General features: G+C 39.7%; 1 protein-coding gene across 9 annotated transcripts in view; it reads left to right on the top strand.

Annotated features, from left to right (window-relative positions):
• Positions 1-14,577, top strand: part of Prorp (protein only RNase P catalytic subunit) — an 81,374-nt gene that overhangs the window by 17,412 nt on the left and 49,385 nt on the right. For all 9 annotated transcript variants that reach the window (XM_090345169.1, XM_090345171.1, XM_090345168.1 and 6 more), the window contains one exon: positions 6,493-6,600. In XM_090345169.1, coding sequence (XP_090201295.1) covers positions 6,493-6,600 — 108 coding nt within the window. The remainder of the gene's footprint in view (positions 1-6,492; positions 6,601-14,577) is intronic.

The raw sequence follows: 14,577 nt of genomic DNA, 5'->3' as shown, positions 1-14,577 counted from the left end.
CTCTCTCTTTGTTATGTAGTCTAACTGACCTGGAGTTCTCTGTCATCCTGCCCCAGTCCCCTTTTCAGCTGGAATTGCAGATGTTTGCCAGCAGTCTCTCTCTGGTTCAAGTAGTAGGGTGCCAACCTTGAGAAAAATAGCTAAGGAACAGCACTTAGGCCCAGAGTTCAAGAGAAATAAAGTATTTTGTTTTGTTTTGTTTTGCCAGTCGCAAGGCTTTGACTCTAGGCCTGGGGCACTATCCTTGAGTTTTCTTCAAGGCTAGCACTCTACCCTTGAGCCTGCTATGCAAGCACTCCACTACTAGGCTACACTTGGTCATGAAACTTGAACTCTGGGCCTGGGCATTGTCCCTGAGCTCTTCAGCTCAAGGCTAGCACTGTAGAGTGTAGTGTAGCACGCGAGCCACAGTGCCACTTTTGTTTTCTGGTGGTTAATTGGAGATAAGGGTCTTATGGTCTTTAGTGCCCGGGCTGGCTTTGAACTGAGATCCTCAGATCTCAGCCTCCTGAGTAGCTAGGATTACAGGCATGAGCCACTGTGCCTGGCTTCTCACAGACTTTATTGCCCAGGCTGACTTTGAACCGTAATCCTCAGATCTCAGCCTCCTGAGTAGCTAGGATTAGAGGCGTAAGTCACCATACCCTGCCATTTTTTTGTTTTGTTTTGAGTAACTTTACTTCTTTGTATAAGTAAAATCTCTTTGTGTGGTATAGTATTACAGTGCTATGGATACTTCAGATTTGTATGGTACACTCACCTAACATTTCTGTGTATTGTGAAATTTCTATCTATGCTGTTTCTTCCCTTTATTTTAAAAAGAAAGGTTTATTTATTTTTTAAACTTCTTTTGTTGTTGTTTGAGACAGAATCTGGCAATAAATCCCAAGTCTGATCTAGAACTTGCTTTGTAGCTCATATTCTCAAATTCCCAATTCTTCTGATTGTACCTCCCTCTCAAATGTTGGGATTATAAGCATGTACACCACTGCTGGCTCTGTTTTTCTTTTTGAAAAGCTTTCCTGTGAATCTTAACTGTGAAGTTTTTATTTTATTTTGTCTGGCGATCACCCAGAGAAGGGACTTCAATATTCTGTTTCCTTCCAAGGAAGAAAGGAAGATGGGCACTTATATGAGCACTTTGGAGAAGTTTCCTGGTTGGTTGTGAAGCAGAGGGGATTTCCAGGGTGTGGAAATGTACATGAACTCCCTGTACTGAAAGCAACATTTAAAAACAAAGAGGTGATTAACAGCATTTCAGAGTTTGTAGATCCTGGTCCTGTTGTTTGCCTTTCTTTTCTCACTTGGGAGCAAGTTTTTGTAATTAAGAAATAGATGTCTTTCCCTCTTTCTTGCAGCTTTTTCTCTGCAAAAAGTTAAGGGAAATTGAATTAAAAGCCGTAAGCTTTTACTTAATTTTGAAACTGAGTTATCTGAGTTAAATGTGTGGGGGTTTTTTTTTTTGGTCAAAGTTCAATCAATATTTAAGAAATCTAGCTAGGCACCAGTGAGTGGCTCAGGCCTGTCTATAATCCTAGTTACCAGGTAGGACACTGAGATCTGAGGATCATGGTTCAAAGCCAGCCTGGGCAGAAAAGTCTAATTAGCCACTAGAAAGCTGGAAATGGAGCTGTGCCTCCAGTGGTAGAGCATCAGCCTTAAACAAAAAAGATCAGTGCTGGCACACAGAAGGGGAAAGGAGGGAGGACATACAGGAAGGGAGAGAGGGAGGGAAGAGAAGGGACAGGAAGGTGAAGAAAGGAATGGAGGAAGGAAAGAAGGGAGGGAAGGAAGGAAGAACTTTATGAGTGAACTTATTTTCTTCCTTTTCTTTTTTTGGTGCCAGGGTTTGAATTTCAGGGCCTGGCGCTTCCTAGGCTGGCATTCTACCACTTAATCCTTGCCCCTTAACTCCCAATTCCACGTACTATGGAATAATCTCCTTGGAAATGGCATCATTTCTATGGTATTCTACATTTAAAAAATGAGCTATGAAATTTGTGGTGGATAGGAGAGGGAAACGGGTAAAGTGAAGGAAGGGATAACATCCAAAAAGAAATGTACTCATTTTTTTTAATTATAACAAAAAAAAGGAAGAAGGTGTTGAGCATTAAGGGCTGAGAGCCCCTGTCCTCTGGGTTCAGGAGGAGGGCTTATGTTGAGATATGTGGGCAGAAGGCTGGGCAAACAGCAGAAGAAAAGAAAAATAAACACTGGAGGCTCAAAGAAATTCTACTCAATGGGCTGAGAGTATAGCCTAGTGGTAGAGTGCTTGCCTATCATTCATGAAGTCTTGGGTTCAATTCTTTAGTACCACATACTCAGAAAAAAGCCAGAAATATTGCTGAGGCTTAAGTGGCAGAGTTCTAGCTTTGGGCAAAAGTGCTCAAGGACAAGCTGGGCACAGTGGCTCATGCCTGTAATCCTAGCTACTCAGAAGGCTGAGATCTGAGGATCTCAGTTCAAAGCCAGCCCGGGCACTAAAGACCATGAGACCCTTATCTCCAGTTAACCACTAGAAAATGTGAAGTGGGGCCATGACTCAAAGGATAGATAGGGTAGTCGCCTTGAGTGGAAGAGCTCAGAGACAGCTCCCATGCCCAGAGTTCAAGGGCCATCATCCCCCTCCCACCCCAAAACAAAACAAAACAAAAAAGCAAAAAAAAAAAAAAAAAAATCTACAGAGCTCAAGAACAGTGACCAGCCCTGAGTTCAAGCTGTAGGACTGGTGCAACAAACAAACAAGATATGAACTCATTAACTGACTTATCTAACCCCTCTGTTCAATACTTATGCATACACATACACACTTTTGGCAAGAATTTACTTTAGTATAAAAGGGTATAAAGTGCTAGGTGTGGTGGTTCATGCCTGTAATCCTAGCTACTCAGGAGGCTGAGATTTGAGGATCATGGTTCAAAGCCAACCCAGCACTAAAGAACATGAGACTCAAATTAATCACTAGAAAATGGGAAGTGACGCTGTGGCTCAGGGGAAGGGCTGTAGCCTTGAGCTGAAGAGCTCAGGGACAATATTTAGACCCAGGGGTCGGGTGGTACCCCTGAAGAACTCAGGGACAGTGCTCAGGCCCAGAGTTCAAGCCCCATGACCTACCAAAAAAAAAAAAAAAAGGTTAAAGTAATGAGAAATAGAGACACACATTTCCTGCTCCCCACAGAAAATGAGAGTTAAAATTGCATGAGTAGTCCCCCCCTCTTTTTTTTTTTTGTTTCAATTTAGGTATATTTGCTATTTCCTTATAAAATTCTCTATTTTGGAAAAGAATATCATAAAAATTGTGTTGTGTATTTTTGAGGGCCTTTATATCAAGAAGCTTCTAGCTCAGTAAATTATTAATGATGAGGCTGTTTGCTTCTATTTTTACTTTTTAATTATTCTATTGTCTTTTAAGTTGAGCTTGCTCTTTGTTTTCAGGGCTAAGGTTCAAGCACAGAGTATTGCTTGCTCATATTGGGCTTGCTCCTATTGGGCTAGCAATGTCTTCATTAAGCCATATGCCCATATTGCATCTCTTTTTAAATTTTGAGACAGGGTAGTGGTGTAGTCCAGGCTCACAGTGTAGTCTTGGAACTCCCTGTATAGCTCACACTGGCCTCAAATTTGCTATCTCCTGCTTCAGTCGATGGAACTGCAGATATAGTGCCATGCCTTAAAAAAAAAAAAATACACACACACACATACAGTTCGCTTGATCTTTGCCTCCTAAGTAGCTGGGATTACAGGGATGTGCTTTTGTGCCTGGTTCTTTTTTTGGTAGCTTTCTGAAGCATAAAACTTAGATCATGTTTATAGGCATTTCTGTTTTGTACAGGCATTAAAAGACATTAAATTATTTTCTATACTCAATAGTCGCAGAACCTTATTTCTGTATCAGGCCTTCATTTATTCAGGCACTTACAAGAGGGAGCCCATATTCAAATGAAGTGGATAACACTCCACTTTTTGAGGTGGTAGCATCAGAATTTCCAGACATACTTCAAAACCAAACCTTTCAAATTGCTGGGAGTATGGCCTAATGAATGGTAGAGTACTTGCCTTGCATGCATGAAGCCTTGAATTCAGTACCTCAGAACCACATACACAGAGAAAGCCGGAAGTGGTGCTGTGGTTCAAGTGGTAGAGCACTAGCCTTTTTTTTTTTTTTTTTTTTGCCAGTCCTGGGCTTGAGCTCAGGGCCTGAGCACTGTCCTTGGACTTTCTCAAGGCTAGAGCTCTACCACTTGAGACTCAGCACCATTTCCGGCTTTTTTCTACATGTGGTACCGAGGAATCGAACCTGGGTCTTCATGCATGCTAGGCAAGCACTTTAACCACTAGGCCAAGCTCCCGGCCCCAGCACTAGCTTTGAGAAACCTCAAGGCCAGTGCCCAGGCCCTGAGTTCAAACCCTAGGACTGGCCAAAAAAAAGAAAAAAAGTTTCCCAAAGCTTTCAAATATCATATTGCCGTCTTGTACCCTGTTTTTGATTACTTTTTAGTATGTTTACACACTATTTAATACAGATTTCCTATTATTCCTATAATCCCATATGAACTATTCCATCATTACCAGAAAAGAGTACTCTCATCTTCTTTTTCCTCCACATTTATCTCATCTGATATTTAATACTACTTATTTATTTTGATTATTTGTATGTCTTCCCATTAAGCTCCACTAAGTTAGGGGATTCTTGTCTTTTTAGTGGTAAAATGCTAATATAGTAGGTGCTTGAGTGTTTGAATGGATGATCCCCAGTTCCTTAGAATAGCCACAAGTAAACAAAGGCCAGTTTTCCAGAAAAGAAGGTAAATCTTGGAGCCTTGGACTTTTCTTCATAGTTGTGCTGGTAGATGAGAGGTTTACTTCTTGCTTACTGAATAGCACTTCAAAATTGTGCTGTTTCCTTCTTTATGACTATTATGTGGGTCAATTTAACAGTCCAGATAGTCTGATTATATATAAAATCAAATCTCATGTAAATGTATTCTACAAAGTATGAGATTATAAAAGGATATTGATAATTATATGCATTTGCATCCACTAAAACTTTGTAAAATTTGTAAGTGTGAAATTTATACTGCTCAGTTTGGGTTGTTTTTTTCTTGTTGTTGGTGGTTTTTGATTTGTTTAACTTTTCACACTACTTGGCTTAATTTAAAGCCTAAAACTTGCTAGGCAGATGCTGTACCACTTGAGCCACATCTCCCTTCTGGATTAGTCATTTTTCATATAGGGTCTAGTATTTTTGCCTAGGAGAGACTGGAACATGGTCCTCTTATCTATACCTCCCTCATAACTGGGATTACAGGCACTCACTACCTTGCTTAGTACTGATTTTTTATTCTTTTGAGAAAGTCTCTATTTAGTCCATGCTGATCTCAAACTCATTAAGTTGATCTCACTCACATAACAGAAACCTATAGAATACCTAATAGTGGTAGAGTGCTTGCCTAGCATGCACAAAGACCCAGATTTGGTTCCTCAATACCACATACATAGAAGAAAGCCAGAAGTGTTGCTGTGGTTCAAGTGGTTGAGCTCTAGCCTTAAGAAAACCCGAGGACAGTACTCAGTCCTTGAGCCTAAGCCCAGAACTGGCAAAAAAAAAAAAAAACCCAAAACAACAACCATAAAAACAAAACAAAACAAAACAAAAAAACAGCTAATAAACAAGATCTCAGAAGGAACTCTTCCAGACAAATCATAGTTAAAATATTAGACCTGAATAGTAAAGAGCTGGTCCTAAATGCTGCAAAAACAAAAAAATAGCTGTACTACAATGGAAAGAAAATTGGAATCACTGCAGACCTCTCCACGCAAACCCTCAATGCAAGAAGAGGATGGAAAAATTTTCATCCAAACCCCGAAGACCAACAGTTGCCAACCCAGACTAATATATCCAGCGAAATTAACATTTACATTCGATGGAGAAACAAAAAAATTTTGTGACAAAGAAAAATTATATGAATTTATGTACACTAAGCCAGCATTATAAAAAATATAAAATAATCAAGAACAAAGAGCAGGACAGCAGGGAATCACATCAAAAAGCCTATAGACTTATAGACCAAATTAGTAAGTATAAAGGATAAAAATCAACACAAGGAGCAAATAAATGACAAAAGTCACTAATCACTTCTCCATAATTACCTTAAATGTTAATGGACTTATCTCTCCAATCAAAAGAAGAACTGCAGAATGGATTAGAAAACAAGATCCATCAATATGCTGTTTCCAAGAGGCCCATCTCACTGCCAAAGATAGAAATAAACTCCAGGTAAAGGGATGGAAAGTAATTTTTCATTCCAACAGCACCATTCAAACTCTTTATGTTGTATAGGCTGTCCTGAAACTTAGTCCTCCTACTTGGGCTTCCTGAGTGTTGGAATCACAGCCAAGAAGCTGTTGGCTTTTTTATTATAAAGTCACATTTTACAATAAAATTCTTAATAGTTTCTTGTTAATGTTTTATCTGCCTTTTTTTTTTTTAAGGAACTGAAGAGATTTAAGGAATTTGTAAAGTCTTGTCCTCCTTTTGATATTGTCATTGATGGTCTTAATGTTGGCAAATCATATTCTAAAGTTCGGGATTCTCGTGCTGTAAGTATAACCTTTATTTTGTTATTCTCCATGTCAAGAAATATTTGCTGTATCCATTTGTGGGCTTCCTTGTCTTAGCTATACTTTCTTTCCTTCTTCTAACATTAAGCTCAGGCATCTAACTAAGATCCACCATTTTCATCTCTGGCCAGATGAGTAGTTTATAAAGCCTGAGAGTAAGAAATTAAGACGTCTAAAAAAAGACTATAACAGAAGGCCAGATCTGCCCTTTTTAAAAATCTCCATTATCTGGGGCCAGGAGTTTTGCCTAGTGGTAGAGTGCTTGCCTAGCATTCATGAAGACCCAGGTTCGATTCCTCGGTACCACATACATAGAAAAAAGCCAAGCGGTAGAGCTCTGGTCTTGAGAAAGCCCAAGGATAGTGCTCAGGCCCTGAGCTCAAGCCCAGGACTGGGGGAAAAAAAAAAATCTCTATTATCTTTCATAGGTGTGTGTCCTCTCTTTGGTATTTGGTGTGACTCTATTCTTCTGTTTGAAAATGATCAATATATCCAAATATACTATCAAAAGATATTAGTCCCTTTTTCTTTTTGGTGATGATGGCTATTGAATCCAGAGCCACTCTCGTTAGTTAGGCAAGTGCTGTACCATTTGTGCCATGCTTCCAGCCTTAGAAGTTGCTACCCATTGGTGGAAAGGATGCCCTTCTTAATATTAGACTCAGTCTTCCAGTATTCAAACTATAATTAAGAATTAAAGCTGGGTGCTGTGGCTCATGCCTGTAATGCTAGCTACTTAGGAGGCAGAGATCTGAGGTTCAAAGCCAGCCCCGGCACTAAAGACTGAGACTCTAATCTCCCGTTAACCACTAGAAAACCAGAAGTGTCGCTGAGGCGCAAGGGGTAGGGTGGTAGCCTTGAGTTGAAGAGCTCAGAGACAGCACTCAGGCCAGGCCTAGAGTTCAAGCCCCATGACCGAGCAAAAAACAAACAAACAAAAAGAAAATAATTGAAACCATGCCTCATACCTATAATCCTAACTACTTGGGATACTTCAAGGAAGAGCTTTATAGTTTGAGTCTGGTATAGGCAAAAAACTTTGTACAGTTGGACACAGTGAATGCTCCTGTCATCCTAGCTATGTGGAAAGGTAAGCTCAGAAGGATCATGGTTCCAGGGAAGCCTATGTTCTCAAGACTGTATCTTAGCGAAGAAGCTGGGCATTATGGAATTCATCTGTCCAGGTAGGGTAGGAAGTGCATATTAGGATTGTAATTTAGACATATACCCAAGCAAGAAGCAAGAGCCCATCTAAAAAATGACAGAAAAAAGGGCTGGAAGCATGGCTCATTGATTAAGTGCCAACCTAGCAAAAAGTTCAGACCATGAACGGCCTTGAGGGCTGGGAGTTTAGCCTAACTGTTGAGTGCTTGCCTAGGATGCACAAAGACCCCGTTTCGATTCCTCGGTACCACAAACATAGAAAAAGCCGGAAGTGGTGCTGTGGCGCAAGTGGTAGAGGTAGCCTTGAGAGAGCCCAAGGACCGTGCTTAGGCCCTGAATTCAAGCCCTGGGACTGGAAAAAAAAAAGGGGGGCTGGGGGGGGGGGCTTGAGTTCAAACCATAAACGTTAAAAAAATCACCATTAAAAAAAGAAAAGGAAACAAAGGACCTCTTGTAAGAGGCCCAAGTTGGGATACTTGAGATGTGAAGCAGCCTCTGGCAAAAATGCAAGATTCTTCATGAAAAATAATCCTTAAAAAGAGAACACCAGATTAGCATGTGTAAGGCCTTGAATTCTAACCTTAGTACCACTGCAGGAAAGGAAAGAGAGAGAGAGAGAGGGGGGGGGGGGGGGGAGGGAGGGAGGGAGAGAGGGAGGGAGGGAGAGAGAGAGAGGTGGAAACCAATGCCATAAAAACTAAGTATATGCGCTAGATATCAGTAGCTCATGCCTATAAACATAGCTTCTCAGGAGACTGAAATATGAGGATTTTAATTTGAAGCCAGCCCAGGTAAAACAAAAAAAATTCTGAGATACTCTTATCTCCAATAATTTACCAAAAAGGGAGAACTGAAGCTGCGGCTCAAATGGTAGAGTGCTAGCCTTGGGACTAGAAAAAGAAAAACCAAAAAAAATAGCTCAGGGACGGCACCCAGGCCTTGCATTTAAGCCCCAAGATCAGCCAAAAAACCTGTGTGTGTGTGTGTGTGTGTAAAATATGATTGTATTAAAAGAATTGTACTTTTTTCTAATTGCACAATTAATAGATGTTTAATGTATAAGATTTGAAAAAAAACAACAGAAAATAATATATAATCCTGCCATTCAGCAGTAATCACTTTTAGTATTTTGTTTCTTCCCACTGTTTTTCCATTTAAAAAATCTAGTTGAGGACCGGGAGTTTGGCCTAGTGGTAGAGTGGATGCCTAGCATGCACGAAGACCTATGTTCAATTCCTTGGTAACATATACATAGAAAAAGCTGGAAGTGTTGCTGTGGCTTACGTGGTAGAGCTCTAGCCTTGAGGAAAGCCCAAGGACAGTGCTCAAGCCCTGAGCTCAAGCCCCAGGACTGGCAAAAAAAAAAAAAAAAAAGTAGTTGACTTCTAGCTGTGTAAAAGTACATTTTTACTTATAGCTTTTGGAAACTGTTACTAAAAATGAAATTATAAAAGTAAAAGAAATGATATGTATTATTTTTGCATTTGAGGCGGGAAGGATCTTAGAGGCATGTGTAATATTCCAGAGCCCTGGTGGGAAGAAGAATAGATATTGTTCTAAGAAAATTTAGAAAGCTAATTTTCCAGCAGTATCAAGAATCCTATAAGCCTGTAAGAAAATACACCATGTAGTAGAAAAGCAATTTTTCCTTATTTATAATGATAGATGTGCAAAATTAAAATGTGTTAATCTTCCTAATTGTTGGAGATTGAGAAGTTTTTCAAAGGAAGAGGGAGGATGGGAGCCATATAGTTTTGGCTCAGTTCCTGAGCTCTGTGCCTGAGCTTTTTCCCTCAAGGCTGGTACTCTACTACTTTGAGCCACAGCTCCACTTCCAGTTTTTTGATGGTTAATTGGACATTAGAGAATCTTGGAAAGCTGGGTGCTAGTGGTTCACACCTGTAATTCTAACTACTTGGGAGGTTGAGATCCGAGGACCAAGGTTCAAAGCCAGCTCTGGCACTGAAGGGAAGTCCGTGAGACTCTTATCTCCAGTTAACCACCAGAAAACCAGAAGTGGTGCTGTGGCTCTAGTGGTAGAGTGATAGACTTAAGCCGAAGAGCTCAGGGACAGTGCCCAGGCCCAGAGTTCAAGCCCTGTGGCCAACAGAAAAAAAAGACTCTTGGACTTCCGACCTGGCCTGGCTTTGAACTGATATCCTCAGATATCAGTAGTAGCTAGGATTATAGGCATGAGCCATGTGGCACCATATAGTGTTTTAATTAATGATTCATAACTTTTAATTTCTGCAGTGTTGAAGTTCTGCTTGTATGAACATATAAGTTTCCACTAGTACACAAAATAAATATCCATATGCAGTAATTATTGCATTGTCAAGGAGAAAAAATCTGAACAACCTTAACATCTGTTAGTACAAAACTTGACATGTATTGAACCATTCATATAAATGAATGTCTTTCTCCAGGTGCTGATAGACAAAATCAAAATGTCAGAGGAAAGTTGAAGAACAGCATTCTTAATGTCATTATATTTGTATTAAACTGAAATGGTTACCTCTATATAGATACATATTAGGTGAGTTTGATTATGCTAAAACATTTCTAGAGACTTATATGCACATGTACACACACACACACACACACACACTTCATAGTAGTTACTTTGGGGAGTTGGAGATGCAGAACAAGAGAATGAGGTGATTTCTACTTTAAAGTCAGGAAAGGAAAATAGTTTAGAGGCATTCTTTGTTAATTGTTCTAAAACTTAAATATGTGTATTTCTCTTGAGTCATTACTGGGAGTTGAACTTCAGTCTTGTTAGGTACTATACTATTTGAACTATGCCTGCAGCCCTCTTTTGCTTTAGTTATCATTGTTAAGTCTAGCTGTCCCAGGAGTTAAAAGTGAGTTTTAGCATGGCAGTGTAAACTGTCTTTACCTGGATTTATTTTATATTACCTTATATTCATTTATTGATGGATTGATTGTTGTTCATTTCAAGATCAAGGTTCTTCACTGTAGTTTTGTGGGGAAAGCCGATACTTTGACGGGGCTGGCCTGTGATCTCCTATTTATACCTCTCACATCCTTAGGATGAAAGTCTCACATCATCATGCCAGCTTAATGGTTGAAATGGAATCTCCCCAACTGTTTCTTAGATTGGTCTCCACCTGTGATCATTCCAGTGTCTCCCTTCTGAGAATTAGGATTCCAGGTGTGTGCATGCCTGGCAAGAGCTGTGCTTTTGTTTATTGTTTTTCCCAGATGATCATAGAGGGAATTCTTCAGTCTCTTTCACTCATACTTTACAATACTTTCACAATTTGTGTTGTAAGAAATGAGTTTTTCTTTTCAATTATCAGATCAATGATAGGTAATATGAAACGCTTTGAAGGGGCAGGGAGAGCATACTAACTTTTCACTTAGACAAGAGAAAGAAAGAAAGTGGAAATCTTGTGCTGCATTTTCTCTCATTGTCTCCCCCATCCACATGCCTCCCCATGCTTCCTTCCTTATACTTTTGTTCCTATTCCTTTTGTGGTCTGCATTTTGGATATCCAGTGTTCATAAGCTCCTCTAATAGAGTGTGGGGGAGGAGGAGTACATCATTGTAACTCAAAATACTGCTCCTAAAAATAAAGTTTAAAAAAAAATGCTGTTCCTTATTCTTGTAGCTGAGAATTGTTAAAATGGCATCTGCAAAATGAAAACTTATAATGTAATTTGAAAGAATTACGGCCAAACATCTGCACTGAATGCTTTCATTCTTATAGCATGCTTGCGGCATTGAATAGAAAGTAGTTGGGTAGCAACTGCAAAATTTGTTTTGATTGCCATCTCGTAGCTACTTTTTACTACAGTGAGAGAAAAGTGGAGGCTAGAAGATTAGCCTTTGAAGGTTATTTGCCAGAGCATTTGCTTGGCACAGAGTTCTTATTCTCTTTTTTTCCCTGCCACTCAAAGTCATTTTATTTCTCTCTGTTGATTTATGTAGTCTCTTATAAATGTTTCAATACATAAAGCACCTGAAATATAATAAACTGTGATTAGTGTAGATGAGTGTGTATATAATCATGGGTATATTATTTTAGCCCAGATTAGAACTGTTGAGATGTTTGCTTGAAATTGTTTCAGTAATATAAAAGTAATGAGGAAACTCATAAATTCCTCAATTTTTTGTTTTGTTTTGATTTTGGTGGTTTTGGGCCTTGAACTCAGGGTCTGGGTGCTGTCCCTAGGCTTTTTTGTGCTCAAGGATAGTGCTTTACCACTTGAGTCACAGAGCCACTTCTGGCTTTTTTTTAGTAGTTTATTAGAGATAAGAGGATCAAAGGGACTTATCTGCTTGGGCTGGCTTTGAACCACTGTCCTCAGATCTCAGCCTCCTAGGTAGCTAGGATTACAGGCATACACTACTGATGCCTAGCTTCCTTATTTTAAGAAGAACAAATGTTAAATGGTGGAAGTGGAATTTCTGTTATACCTCCTTTTAACTATTCTTATTCTTCCCTATAAATGTTTAAATGTTTCTTCTCTGGATAAACACTATCTCTTAAGGTATGGCACCATCCCAGAGCTGGGGAGGTATGCTTATGCATAGTAGGAACAAAGCCATGGCACCACCCCTCAAAAATTAGTAAATAAAAGAATATGAAAAAAGAAAAAAAGAGAATATGAAGAACAAAATAGTCTGGGTGTAATGGCACAAACACAAACCTATAATCCTAGCACTTTGGAGGATGACATAGAAGGATCATGAATTCAAGACCAGGCTAGGCTGCACAGTGAGACCTTCTTTTATGAGAAAAAAAAAAAAAAAATCCACAGTCAGGAGTTTGGCCTAGTGGTTGAGTGCTTGCCTAGCATGCATGAAAACCTTAATTTGATTCCTCGGTACCACATATATAGAAAAGCCAGAACTGGTGCTGTGGCTCAAGTGGTAGAGCATTAACTTTGAGGAAAGCACAAGGACAGTGTTCGGGCCCTGAGTTGAGTCCCCTGGGCTGGCAAAAAAAAAAAAAAAAAAAAAAAAAATCCACATGAGAACAAGTGTAAAACAAATGAAAATGAAGTATACTGTATTTATTATGGAAAATAAGACTTGTTGCAATTTGGGACATCTAAAACATAATCCAAAAGTTTAAAAGCCACAGAGGCCCATGAAATGTCAAAATCAATGTTAAAAATCTTACGATAATAATAATAGTGTTAATAATAGTAACCAGTATAATAATAGTACCAACTATCTATTCAGTATCTGCTATATGCCAAGCTCTCTCTCTTTTTCTTTCTCTCTCTCTCTCTGTATATATATATGTGTGTGTGTGTGTGTGTGTGTGTGTGTGTGTGTGTGTGTATGTATTTTTTTTTTCCCTTGGGGGGGCGGTTCATGGGACTGAACTCAGGCCTAGGCATTGTCCCTGAGCTCTTTAGCTCAAGGCTTACTGCCCTACCCCTGGGCCTGGGCGTTGTCCCTGAGCTCTTTGAGGCTACTACCCTACCTTTAAGCCAAGCCCTGCTTCCCATTTTCTAGAGGTTAATTGGAAATGAAAGTCTCAGGTCTTTTTGTGCCTGGGGCTGTCTTTGAACCTGGATCCTCAGATCTCAGCCTCCTGAGTAGCTATGATTACAGGTATGAACCACGCTGCTGGCTGTAGCTCTTTATATTTAATTTTGCATTTAATACTTGAGCCTATGAGGCCAGGGTACCAGTGTCTCATGCCTGTAACCTTAACAGTTCAGGGGGTTGAGATCTGAAGATTATGGTTTAAAGCCACCCCCCAGGAAGGGAAGTTCATGAAACTCTTATCTCTTATTAAGGACAAAAAATGTTGGAAGTGGAACTGTGACTCAAGTGGTAGAGCAAGAAAGCTCAGGGACAGCACCCAGACCCTGAGATTAAGCTTTAGGACTGGCATGGGCACGCATGCACTCACAAAGAGAGTCCTTCGAGGTGGACTGTACTTCCATTTTTACAAATGGGGAAATAAGAGATCAACTCAACTTCACTACTTCTTCAGCTTTTGCTTAGTCTTTCTGCTCTTCGAGACAGCTCTCCAGTCCCCAGCAGTCTGTGGTAGTAGCACAGTGTGCATGCCAGACCTTACTTACTAAGCAAGACATCTGGCAGGGCTCGGTTTGGCTATGGCTCAGTTAAAATAAAAACAAATCTAATTTTGGTGGATTTACACATGGGGAAAACCTTCTCCAAGGCAGCTACTCTTCTGCACCCAGTCAGCAATCTAGAGCAATCCAGATTCTACACAACAGTATTTGTCTACTTCTGCCCTAACACCATAGCCCTTGGCTTCATATTGCTACTGTTCAAAAATCATGTCTGAGGAATTAAATGATTTAGTTAAATTTACATTGGCATGCATGTGATGTATGTCTAATGGCTATCATATTGGACAGTGTAGATTGAGCTTGAGGCTTAGTTCTGTTTCTACACTTGGATCCATGGCATCTATCATCCACATGGTAGGGAGAATCTTGCACTGGCATTATTAGACAGGAACTGACTGGAAATCTATTTTCATATTTTTAAACTATCTGTATGAAACTCATTTTAAGGAATTGGAGTTTGATCCTAAGAGTGATACACACTTCTATTTTCAACAGAGAAGTTATGTTTCTATGATGAACAAATTATGTTATTAAAAAGTTTTATAGGGGCCAGGAGCGTGGCCTAATGGTAAGAGTGCCTGCCTACCATGCACAAAGCCCTGGATTTAATTCCTCAGTACCACATACACAGAAAAAAAGGCCCTGAGTTCAAGCTCCAGGACTAGGAGAATAAAAGAGTTTTATTAATATTATGAGTATTTAAAT

The sequence above is a fragment of the Megascapheus bottae genome, chromosome 14, assembly GCF_031878675.1.
Source record: "Megascapheus bottae isolate mThoBot1 chromosome 14, mThoBot2.hap1, whole genome shotgun sequence".
NCBI lineage: Eukaryota > Metazoa > Chordata > Mammalia > Rodentia > Geomyidae > Megascapheus > Megascapheus bottae.
The sequence above is the reverse complement of the archived record's forward strand: the minus strand, read 5'-3'. Positions and strand labels throughout refer to the sequence as shown.